The sequence below is a fragment of the Phoca vitulina genome, unplaced genomic scaffold (genome assembly GCF_004348235.1).
Source record: "Phoca vitulina isolate PV1807 unplaced genomic scaffold, GSC_HSeal_1.0 scaffold18, whole genome shotgun sequence".
Taxonomy (NCBI): domain Eukaryota; kingdom Metazoa; phylum Chordata; class Mammalia; order Carnivora; family Phocidae; genus Phoca; species Phoca vitulina.
In genome coordinates, this window is record NW_022589721.1 from 421,824 (window position 1) to 434,816 (window position 12,993).

General features: G+C 42.1%; 1 protein-coding gene across 1 annotated transcript in view; it reads left to right on the forward strand.

Moving 5' to 3' along the window:
* Positions 1 to 12,993, forward strand: part of GRHL2 (grainyhead like transcription factor 2) — a 154,342-nt gene that overhangs the window by 115,393 nt on the left and 25,956 nt on the right. Inside the window, exons 10-12 of the mRNA XM_032415818.1 lie at positions 3,926 to 4,013; positions 4,478 to 4,617; positions 8,998 to 9,029. Coding sequence (XP_032271709.1) covers positions 3,926 to 4,013; positions 4,478 to 4,617; positions 8,998 to 9,029 — 260 coding nt within the window. The remainder of the gene's footprint in view (positions 1 to 3,925; positions 4,014 to 4,477; positions 4,618 to 8,997; positions 9,030 to 12,993) is intronic.

The following is a 12,993-nucleotide window of genomic DNA, read 5'->3' on the forward strand; positions in this document are numbered from 1 at the left end:
AGCATTTAAATAATTTGAATTCCCTCACTGTATTCCAAATACTTTAAGGGAGATTGTAGAATCCCCCTCCAGGAATCTCCTTCTTGGAAGTGAGGAGTGGGATTAGGGGCAAGGAGAAACAGAGGGAAGGATGAGATAGAGACTGGGCAGTCCATTTACCTTTACATTGCAGCTGGAATTGAATGTGGGAAAGAGAGGCCTTAAGGGATGCTCATATAATTATTTTTTTCAACAGTGTTGATATGACAAATACTAAAACTCAAAACAGAAGGAAAATGCAGGATGAATAGAGAGAGTGTTCCATTGTTGTTCACCTATGCCCTAGGACTCTAAGAAACTAGTGCTATACGGTGTTTCCAGGGGGTGGTTTTTAGTTTACTTATCCTGATGCTAAGGGTAAGGAAGAAATCTCAAGCAGGGTGTATTAACCTTAACTGCTAGTCATTTTTCTAATAAGCTAGATACAAAATGTTGTGCTGTAATTTGCCATATTTGCAGCTCTTATTTCAAAACCCAGGCAAAACTTACTCCTGGGAGATTAAAAAGAGAAAAAGTTTAATTTTTCCACTTTTCAAATGGATGTATAAATGCAAATGATTATTTTGAATTCTCCTCTAAAGCAAAAGAACTAAGAGCTATTCCATTTTAAAATCGTTAAGTTTCCCAATCACAATCAAGAATCTTAAACAGATGGAGTTCTGCACTATTTATAGTTCTCCAGCTTTATTTATACTTAACACACCTGTGAGAATCAAATAAAGACTTTCTCTAATTTTTTTTGATATTATGATACTACTATGGAAATACATGTTTTTGCATTAAAAAAAATTTGGGATCTGTCTATATATCTACCTGTGTTAATACCTCTGTTAATATATCTACCTGTGTTAATACCTCTGTGTCTTTATATCTATATTTAATTACTTCCATTATCTTTCCTGAAAAACAAGAATTATAGTAGTATAAATAGTAAGTACATATTGAGCAAAACTTGAGAAATAAAGCCATGTTCTTTATTTAGTAATAGTTTTTTTCTCTTTATTAATTCTTGTTTGGAAAGTGATGGCTATTTGGAGGTGATGACTATTGAAGATTATGAAAAGCTAAAGATACCCCTGCAAACCATCTCGGTACCTTGGCCAACTTTCAACTGGTTATGGACACACTCTTAAAATAAATTTAAGAGAAATTATTGAAGTGTCAAATAAAGATAGCCATCACCTCTCAAGAGGTGGCAAGAGTGATCACAATATAATCAGGAAATCTTCAGGCATACTTTTTAAATCTAACACTCCAAAGTGAACATTTAGGTAGGGGAAATTATTTTCAAATGATAAATTTGGTCTTTGTAGCAAATTATACTGTTCTGGAAGAGCTAGACTTTTTTGCACTTTGATAAGAGTGGAAAGAAGATCTTTTAGAAGCCTTAGGTCACAAATAATCAAAGGAAGTAAAGGAATTCATGGAAGGTCATGTTCAAGGAAGCTTTCTCCATCTTAATTAAATATATCTAAGCTTCCCTGGGTCATTATGAAGTCAAAGCTTTCTTTTAGAAATAGGAACTGTGGTTCTCCTAGAAATGTTTGGATACTATCCAGACTTGTTTTGTCATGCTGATATCTGAGCATTCTGGGCAGGAAATTTCTTATATAGACATGGCACCAAGACTAGGCTCTGTGGGGAGCCACTCTAGCTTTTATGTTAATCTATTTGGTTTGGCATATCAAAGAATGCCTGTAAAATAATAAGCAGACTTTATTGCCCAAAAATTGACACTGAACATATATAAGTCTTGAAACAAATTAATTGCAGGCTTTTTCCTCAAAGTAATAATACAAAATAAGGCACCAATTTAGAAATAAATTAATAGTTTAACCTGAAATAAAAACTGCTTGACAGTTTTAGAAATAAAACTGCTTGACAAACCTTGGCGTATATCTTCAGTGAGTTGTAATTTATATAGATAGATAGAAAAAGTTTTACGTTTTTATTTATATTAAACAATATGTTGTACAGAACTCCAGGTACATAGAAAGATGTTTTATGGACCCAACAAAAAATGAATAATAGGAGACTTTTGCTTATATCTCACATCAATTTCAACAAGGCAATGTCTGTACATTTAACACTTTATTTTCTCAAAATATTATATGTTATCTAGATACAAAACCTTAATATATCATGAAGAAACTTCCAAAGGATATACTTCTATATTTTATCTCCCTCTTGCTCTGAATTTCCATGGTTTATAATTATCCATGGCAGTTCAAAACTTATAAGTGAAGCACTATAAAATAATTACTCCCTTTTGGTAGTAAGAAGTTTTTTGACATAAAAACATATTTAAAATATCTGGTTAAACTATTAAATCTGTTCAGATCTTATCTATGTAAAGCTCTTAGAACTCACCTGGCACAGAGTAAGTGCTATGTAAATATTAGCTATGATTACTCATTTTTCAAGAATTAGCTCTAATGCTATCTCCTTCTGATGGCTTCGTCGCCCACAAATCTCCAAATCTCTTGTGTTGTGCATTTACTTTGGCCAGAATTGGGAATCTGCTTTTTTTTTTAAAGCCAATTTAATAAACAAAACATGTATTTCAGTGTTTTGATTCAAAGCTTTGTAAGTCTTTTTCTGTAAAGTGCCTATTTCATGACTCTTGTCCATTTTTTAAATTGGTGCATTAGTTGTCTTTTAAATTTGAATCAATATTTATATTAAGGATTTAGTACCTTATGATATTTTGTTGCAAATATTTTCACGATTTTGTCCTTTGCCTATTAATGGATTTTTTTTTTTTGCATAACAGGATTAAATTTTTATATTTTTAAAATCTATCTTTTTTGTGTGATGAGTTAGGGGCAATTTTTAATTAGAGGTTTCCAGCTAGTGTGTGCTTCACCACTCCTTACGTATACTGTCACAAAGGGCAGGAACTGTAAATGTGTATCTGAAATCTAGGGCAGGAGTCTAGTCTGAGGTGTCTGTCTGGATGTCACCTGTCTAGAACATCATGGAAATAAGGGTGCAGGTGAACTCTTTGCAGCAAGAATGGAGGGAGAGAAAGGAAAAGAAAACCATTGGAACATATGTATTTGGGGGTTGGGAAGAGGAAAATGAGTTGGCAAAGCGGACATAGAAGAGTGACAATAATAATAATAATAATAATCAGGGAATCCTTGAAGGCCAAGAAGGAAAGAGATACAAGGTGATGGTCAATTGGTTAAGTAGAGTGTGATTTGGCAAGAGAAGCCAATGAAAAAGTCAGATTACCAGGAACAGAGGAGCAAAAAGGAAGTGAATAGACCAAACTTTTTTCTATTTGGTTGAACAAGTACCATCTCCAAGCACTTATGAACACATTAAAACGAAAACCAAAATCATACTTGTATGTGCAAAGCGATCATACATCTTTTGTAGTTTCCTTAGGCCCCCCCTCATTTCCACTACTGTAATGATTTTTGAAAGTTCCATGACATCGAGCAAAGGAAAAGTTTCATAGGGAATTCAAATTCAACTTTAATGCTCTCTCGGTGCCTAGGAATGATGTTAACAGGCCAGTGCTTTATCTTAATGACATTTTATTATAATCACTGAAGTTACTTAACCGGCCTCACTGGGATAGGAACCTGGGCCTGGTCTTTCTGTGTGGATTCAAAATTGAAGTTGTATAAATAGGCAGGATTTCAAAAAAAGGGGGAAATCTGGAAGAAGTGGGATCACTCGGAGGTCGAAATGTAGTACAGACTAAGGATCTGTCTCAGCCTTCAGAACCGAGGCCTGACCTCCCTAGAGGCACAGAAATGGGGCTGCCTGCTCTCTCTTTACCCCTGGTTTGTTTCTTATCCTAGAGACTTGTATGTGGACACTGTTTTTGCGTGCTCTGGTAACATAGCTGGCATTGTTTGTTTTTCCCTGTTAGGGAGCAGAAAGGAAAATCCGAGACGAAGAGAGGAAGCAGAACAGGAAGAAGGGGAAAGGCCAGGCCTCCCAAACCCCCTGCAACAACTGTGAGTGTTGCTAAGGAGGGGTGGGCTCTGGCCAGGCCACGCCCACTAGGGGAACAGGTGGAAAGAAGTGGATGGTGGGTGAAACTATGGATATGTGAGGGGGTGGCATGCTTTTCCCTAGCCTCGAAGACTGGGTGAATTGTCTCGGTGAAAAGCAAATGGAATCACATGATCACAGATTCCTTGCGCTGGGAGGGACTGTAATATCATGGAGACCAACATCTTCCTCCTCCAGACAAGGAATCTAGGGTGCAGAGAGGGACGGGAGTGCACGAGGGGCTTCACCTCAAGAGTGCTCACCCGAAGTTCACGCTCTTTCTCTTGGTTTGGCAGTGGGAGAGGGGGCGATTGTAAAGTGTGTTCACATCTGTGGCTTTTGGAAAGCTTCAGAGGAGAAAACAGGGAACTCAGACTAGGGCTCACAGCTGAGAGTTCTTAGTCATGCATAACCCTCTCACATCCAGCCTCTGATGGGAAGTTGGCGGCGATACCTTTACAGAAGAAGAGTGACATCACCTACTTCAAAACGATGCCTGACCTGCACTCACAGCCGGTCCTCTTCATACCTGATGTTCACTTTGCAAACCTGCAGAGGACGGGACAGGTAGGACCTACCTTCTAACATCCACCTGCCATCCCTCCCCGGGGCCGGTGGAGCTTTAAGACAGAATCACATCAGGCAGTGTTGACCTTGAAAATAACCTCTGCACTCCATGCATTCCGCGGAAAGCCAGTTATTCCATAACAAAACGGATTTTTATAGAAAGGAGTGTCTCAGGAGAGGAAACTGACTTAGTAAGGGGAAGAAGAGAGTGAGCTGGTAATAGTGAAGTGTTGACAAAGCAATGAAAGAGGAAGAAAGTAAGGAGGCTGATAAACCCAGAGAATTTTTGTGGTGTTGGTTTGGTCATGTGGGATCAACCTGGTGCAATAGAGCTCCATCTAATGGTGGGAAATTGAACTGCACCTATAACTTCAGAAAGTTGCCCAAGAGGAAAACTTTTTGATTACATAAAACCATATCAACAGTTTTTCCCCCTAGTAAATTAACAGTTCCCATTGAATATGTAAATTATTCCACACCAGAAGAAAAATGAGATTGTAGACAAGCCTTTTTAAAAGTAATTCCTGTGTTCTAGTTACATCTACAAGCGAAATTAAAGAGCTAAAATTAAAATAACATAAATACCCAATAATTAACTCATTATGGTAGCTCAAGTTGATGAAATATTAGGTGGTCACTAAAATTATAATTATGTAAATTATGTAACAACATAGGAACTAATTATGATAATGTTCAGTGCAAGAAAAAATTAGAATACCCATTTGTGTCTGTACCGTGGTTCTAGATATATACCTGAACTTGAAGGTAACAAAAATTGTAACACTTGGTGTGTAGGATTAAGTGATGGATGATTTTTTCTTTCTTTAATATTTTTAGTATTATTTATTTTTGTGATAAATTAAAATAGAGTAGGAAAAAAATGTACTTCCCTAGCATTAGCCGGATTTGTCTTTCACTAAATCAGTTGGGTTTTAGTGAAACTTGTATGGGTTAGTTTTCTTTTAAACTCAAAATCCTCTGAGGAAAAGTTCGTTTTGAGAAACAGAGGCATAGTTTTTCTCCCATTCTAAGTGTTCAGACACTCAGTGGAATTGACCTTAGTCAGGAGGGGAAATCGTTATTGGCTCTACTTGCTCCTTCTGAAGAATATACTGTCCCTCCCCGTGTTGTTTCATTATAGGTCTGAGACAAACAGTTATACAAGCAGGGCTTCTTTGTTGCTGCTCATGACAGAACATGGTAACAAAATAGTATAGTTTTTTCTTAGAGTGCCTTCCACTAAAAACTAGTTTAACAATCCCATCTTGTTTTACTTGTTCGATAGGAAAAAGGTCACAAAGGGGAAAGAAGATTTATCAAACTATGAGTGCCAGCACCTCATTTTATTTATTTTTTTAATTCCCAAGAGTATGGTGATTTGTTTATTTACAGTCTTAGCCCCATAGGATTTTATGAAGCTGGGTATCCATACTTTCCCGAAGAAGGGATAATTGAGTTAAATTGTTCTTTCTGTTTACCGTCATGATTCTGGCTTCAGCCCTGTGTCAAAGCTGACAGCCTGACCTGTTCTCTTGGCAACATTTCCCCGAAATATACAAAGCTGTAAATGAATCTTCAGAGGAAAAGTGACCAAATCTGTGAGTCTTCTGGCCTCACTTGGCCTCTCCATGTTGGAACTAGGTTCCTAGCCTGTGGCCGAATCACAAGGGAAATAAAGCCTGCACAGTCTTTTGGTTTTAGCAGTTGCAAAGCAGCTCAGTCAGCGCCCCTAGGTCATTGGCGAAGTTAAGTTCTGCAGTCTGGGGCCACCCTTGCAGAGCCCTCAGGCTTCCCCTGTGGCCTTGGAGTCAAAGTTAGGGGGGTCAGTGAGGGAGGGAGCCTGCCTAAGCTCTGGGCAACAAAGGAACACAGTCAGCTGTGCTCTGGAACAGTGTGTGAATATTCTATGGTTGATCAACTTACTTGGCCCAAGGACAGGAGCGCCTACAGTGTGGCTAGCTGGGACTTAGAGTCTGCCTCTTTTTGGAAGAGCTAGAAAGCAGGGAGATGGGTCCAGAGGCAGGAGGGAAGCCGGCAGTGCCATGATGTTAGAAGTGGGTGTGGGGAGGTGGCTGATTTTGACATGCGAAACAGGATCCAGCCGTGGCGGGTCAAAATGTGGGCCAGTTGTACCATAAATGGGGCCCCGGGGAGGGGGAAAGGCAGGTGATGGTGCGCAGCTCAGTGACCACAGCAGACACAAGCCTTGTCAAAATCAGCTACATCAAAGCTCTGTGCGGCTGGAGAGGGAGCAGCCTTGCAGCTCTCAGGGTCAGTGAGAGACCCCCAGTCACGTTGAGGGCTCACGAGCTATGGCACAGTGATTCCTAGTCACCCAAGAACATGGGCTGGGGAGTGGGTATTTTCACTGACAACCCACATGTTCCCTCCGCCTCTGTTACCGATTCACATGTGGATTCATCAGACAGTTATCAAAAACTAATATGAGGGAATGAACCCAATGTGCAGGCACTATGGAGATCTTAGTCTCCTTCTCTTCACATCAACTCCCAGATAGTCACTGGGGCTTTTCTCTGGAATGCCTTTAAAAACAAGTGATAGGGGATCTTGGGAGAAATTGTGAGATACAGAGGCATCATCTTTCTGATCAGACTTCCTCAAGGCACCTGAACCCAAGGAGGACTTTGCTCTTCCCTCATACCCTCGAAGCTGTCTTCCCCATTGTGGTTTGTAAACTGCCTTCCCCCAAAGAATTCAGGTTCCCAAGTTCCATTCCAAGTCTTTTAAATTAGAATCTCTGAAGAGGGTTCCATATTTTTTATGCACTCTATAAAGTTTGAGAAATACTCTCTAAACATTAAATCCATGCAGTAAGACCTACAGCCAACAAGGAAGAAACAGTGGGTCATTGTGAGAGAAGTGACCAGTGCAAGGACAGGGATAGGGACAGTGTAGTAGAGGCCATTTAGGAGGGCAGGAAAACACTTAAGAGAAGGCTCCTTCATTTTGGGGTCACCAGTCAACTTTGCAGAGAGCCCTCCATGACCCTGTCATATAGTCAGACAGGGCAGATGCATTATGCCACATTTAAAGAAGCTAGCAAAAAACAGGCCAACATCAGGAACTTTTTCCCAAAAATCCAGTTCTGTGGCCACTGCTATGGCCCAGGCCCCCTCACTTATGTGGGTCACTCCATATGCACCTAAATAGTCCCACTTCTAGAATATCACCGTGGTGGATGCTCCAGTGCCACATTGAAACCTGGGATATGGTGGAAGAAAACATCTTGCCTGTGCTGTTTTCTGTTAAAAAGAAACGAAGTATACAACAGTAGACATTAAAAGTTTTAAGAGGATAAGTTCCCTGTGGAAATCTTGCTAATGACTAGAATGGCTGACGCCCACAGAGTCCCCGGGAACCAGCTCCGTTACACCGTGAAGTCTGGGTGTGGCAGCATCCCAGGCGCTGCCAGGAGCCTCTGAGAAGGTTTGTAAGGAGGGTGTCAGTCTAGGCAGAGCTTTTCTCCTAGGCAACTGGGGCAGGGACAGTGACGAAGTATACTAGCACCAGAAGTGACTGTTGAAGTTAAAATGTAAATGTCTGATGCTAACTTGCGTCTTGTCCTTCACCCAAATAAAAATGGTCCTGAAGCACATGGATAAAGCTCAAGAAAGGTCTGCAATTAATTTTTATAAATAATTGGGTCAAGAGGACCTACATGCATACAAGATCCCCTATGGATTTCTGTAGTTTCATAAAATAATAGGGATGCTTCATAATTTCCTTAAATCTGATTCTGCCTGCCACCATGCTGACCACCTAAAGAAATCTGTTCTCAGAGGTTTTCTGGCCTGGAGCACCTCCTAGAGCTGCATGACCTTTCCCCAGCCTGAAGACAGTCGACTCTAAATGTTTGTGGCTGTGGGATGCCAGAATAACCCAGGCCCTTTCGGGGAACAGACAGGGGCCTGGGGTCGCTGCTGCATTGCCCTGGGACTCTCTTGCTCCCCTCCCTTCGCCAGAGCACAGTATCTGTGGTCAGCTCACCTGTGGACCCGATGGGATTGGATACTCACATGCCTTGCTCCAGAGCCTTTCTAAACAATGATTTGTAGGTCCTGCTAAAATATTTCTTTAATGTCAAGGCAAGAGCTGGTTTAGTAGGTAATCTGATCAGAATGACTTGAGCTGGAAATAATCAGATTTCCAATTTTACTTCCTTAAAATCCAAGAATTAACCCTAGGAAGAATATGATGTAAAATTTGTATTTCCTTGGACACACACACACAGCATCATTAAACAGATCTGCCTTTTGTCTTCTTTAAGACAGTGTAAGAGCCAAGGAAAGTCAGTGCATCACGTAATCTATTTCCATTTCTTGGTCTAACCTACAGTAAGCCTGTTGTTTTGTTCCACAGGTGTATTACAACACGGATGATGAACGAGAAGGGTAAGACACTCAGTTCTTTCTCTTTACATCCAAAGTCAGTTCATATCAGTAGAAATGGCTCTTGGAGCACAGGATAACCATGGACTTAGAGCTGAGAAATGAGAAAGGCTTGACTCTGGGGCTGTCTGAGAGGAAGTTTGGGGAAATGCTGTTCTCCTTCCACCCCTTCTTTATCTCTCTCCTTTCTGTGATCTGCCTTTGAATAACTAGCTATTTTTCTAAGTGACACATCGCTTCAAGATTCTACCTTTTCACCAATAATCCAGTGACTGAAATCTCTGGCCCCAACACAGGATCAAGGTGAGCTTGAGGTGGGAGCCAGGGAGACAGCCTGCCCTGCTTAGTTAGTAGTGCTCAGGTCACCCATGTGGACCTCTTGAAGCCCTCACTCTGGGAAACGGGCCCAAGGCTAGTGGTGAGGCTGGTGTGAATGAAGCTAGGGAGGCTGAGAACCTAGTCACTGTCCTTGGGATTGTAGGTAAGAGAGGGTTTACATGGGGTCACTAGGGCTCCCAAATGTCTTGCACATCAAGTTTCTGCATGGTGCTTTCTGTGCATTTACTCATTTTATGCACTCCTGGAATTTTAGACACAAAAAGGAATCTTCAAGGTCATTTAGCTGACTCTCTCTTTTAAGCAGTTTAACAGTACACCACATGTTTGATAGGTAGTCAGGCAGCTTCTACTTGAACACTCTCACTGTATGTAAGATAACTCATGACACCACTGGACAGTTGCAGCTCTCGGCAAGTTAGTTTATTGAATTGATGTCTACCCTCTTTTGACTTTCACCCATTGGCTCTAGTTCTGCTCTTTAGATAAGCCCCATCCATTCCTCCTCATTCAAACACGGTTTTACGTTTCAGTGTCTCCACTCCAGGGGGTACCACCAAATTTTTAATAGTTTGTTTCCCTAGAATTGGCTCTCAGAAATAAATATCTGTTCTCAACCGTATGAGCTGGAGATTATATTGGGATAATTTCTTCTTGTGACCCGGACCCTTTTTTCTCTTAAAGCAACCTAGAACTACATTCATTTTTCTTTTCTTTTTTTTTTTTTAAGATTTTATTTATTTTTGAGAGAGAGCGTGTGCATGAGAGAGAGAGAGAGCACACACAAGCAGGGGAGAGGGGTAGAGGGAGAGGGAGAAGCAGCCTCCCCGCTGAGCAGGGAGCCCAATGTGGGGCTTGATCCCAGGACCCTGAGATCATGACCTGAGCCGAAGGCGGACCCTTAACCAACTGAGCCACCCAGGCGCCCCTCATTTTTCAATATCTATGTTACATTACATATATACCACTAAAATCTTGGTTTGCATTATATCTGTATAACTAAAATCTCTAGATAGTTTTTTTCAGACTATAGTCAAACCGGGGCTTCCCTATGCTTATGCAATTAATGTATTTATTTATAAAACATTTCAAGGTGAAGTAAGTGGAGCAGATATTGCTGAGTTCATTTCCTAGAGCAGAGTTTGGTAAACTACAGCCGGAGGGCCAAGTCAACCCATCACCTGTCTTTGAACAGTCCATAAACGTTTTTGTTTTTTTTTTTCTTTTTAAAGTAGGCTCCATGCCTAGCGTGGAGCCCAATGCAGGGCTTGAATTCATGACCCTGAGATCAAGACCTGAGCTGAGATCAAGAGTTGGACGCTTAACCAGTTGAGCCACCCAGGCGCCCCTGTCTCTAAACATTTTTAAATGGTCAAAAAAAAAGAAAAATCCAAAAGAAGAATAATATTGTGTGACAAGTGAAAATTAAATGAGATTCAAGTGTCCATAAAGTTTAATTGGAACACAGACATGTTAATTCCCTTATGTCTTGTCTGTGGCTGCCTTCCTGCCCCAGGAGCAGAGCTGAGTAGTTATAACAGAGACCCATGTAGGCTGGAAAGCCTTAATATTTACTAATCTGACCCTTTACATAAGAAAAAGTGTGCCACCCTCTGGTCTAAGGGTAGAGAATTAGGTGCAGAACCTTGTCCAGGATCTGACCTCTAAATTCAGAGTTCTGAGTTTTCTAAATACCTAATTAGATTGTTCTTTTTATGTTGGCACATAGGTAATAGATTCCCAGCGGCTGGAAGGAGCAGAAAGATTAGCACTATCGATTCTAATCTGTTACTCACATATTTTGCCAGGGACCGTGTGGCGTCACGGGAAGAACAGGGACTCTGAGCTTAGGAAGCCCACGTTCTGCCCCAAGGCCATTGCTTACCAGTGTGAGGCCTTGGGCTGGCTCCTTGACCTCTGGCCTTCGGTTTCCTCAGCTGTAAAATGGGGATTTTGGATGAGGTGATCTTCGAGGTCTCATGTAGCACTAACATTCTACTCTTCCCTTCTCTGGGAGAAGTTAGCCTCATAAGGGAGAAGTGCCTGAGACCCGAGTGCTGCTTCATGTGCAGACCTCCCTTGGCAACCAACCTCAGCCTACACTGTCCTTCCTAGCAAGCTGGCAACGTTTAGGTGGCCAGGTGACTTATTTCTAACTCGTGTGGCTTGGCCTCTCTGTAAGAATTACCCTCTGTTCTTGCATAATCATGAGGCCCGAGGCCCGAGTCTCTGTCTCTCCTACATCTAATTCAACTTCAGTTGAGCACGTGGGTGGCCTTGGAGCCTCAGTGTTAATACATGGTTGGTACTTGGCTATTGTTATGTGTGAAAGTAATAATTAGCATTCACTGGATATCTTGGCTAGGCACGGGACTAGGTAGGCTTTATGTGTTGTGTTGAATTCTCCCAAAATTCCCATGGGGAAGATGCTGTAATTGCATCCACTTTATAAAGAGCAGTGGAACGTTGGACGGGACAGTGTTTTAAGTCACATGGCTGGTGGTGATAGCGGCAGGATCGGAGCCCGGCCTAGCGGCACTCCCCACGTCCCACTTTAGCCATCGTGCCCTGGCACCTCACTCTCTTCATTCTTGATCTGTGGCTGCCAGTGTGGCAGAGACGGGCCCCCGTCGTGATAGCTTTCTGGCCTTGACAAAGGCACACTCTTGGCTCAGCCTCTGAGTGCGGGACCCAGATTGTGACAAGCCCGGAGGAGTGCACCTGGCTGAGGGGGTCAGGGCAGAGCCCTGAGGGGTGTGCCACCTTCCTTGGCATTCACATGGCCTCCATCAGGACTGTCTCTGGCCAGTCCGTCACTCCCTGCCAGGCAGAATCAGTTAGTATGAAAGCATCTGGTTAAGTGCCGGAGAGCAGCATTCACTGAACCAGCAGCCGGAGGAGGCGCAGCGGAGGCACCCCACTCCCTCCGCCCGCAACTCCGAGGCCAACGTGGTGGTCGGACACAGACTTGTTCACAAGTACAGCCTGCTGGCCTCAAGTGCCGGCCAACCCGAGTGTGATTCAGGAGGGAAAGTAGAGGAAATGCAGATGAGGTGGGATGGGGAGCCATCATCACCAAGTGCCTAAATGGAACAAAAAGGGGAACACCTGTTTGCACCTGCCTCTTTGATGATAAAGTGAGTATTGGGGGTGCTGAGTTTGGGCATCGACAGACGCGCGCAGGTTTGTTTCATAGGCAGGGGATCCAAGTTAGATACAGAGGCTTTGGACACCCCTTCTCAGCAGCAGGCCTCTTGCTGCAATTTGGAATCACCTGGGGAATTGAAAAATAACTCACATACAGGTAGCACCCCCATGGCTTTTGATTTAATTGGCATGGGATGCAGTTTAGGTACGGAGACCTTTTTAAAGTCCCCAGGTGATTCTAAAGCTCAGCAGTGTTTGAGAACCACTGCTTTGGAGCCAGGCAGCCATGATTTGAATCAGGCCTTTACAAGCTCTGTAACTTAATATAACAACTTTTTGGAGTCTCATCTAAAAATAGCAAATAATAATACCTACCTGATAGAGTTATAAGCATTAGTATGTCAAATGTCCTGGCATGTGGAAGGTGCTTTCAAAAAAAAAAAAAAATCATCGCTGTTATTATTGTCGTTAAGGTTCCTTTACT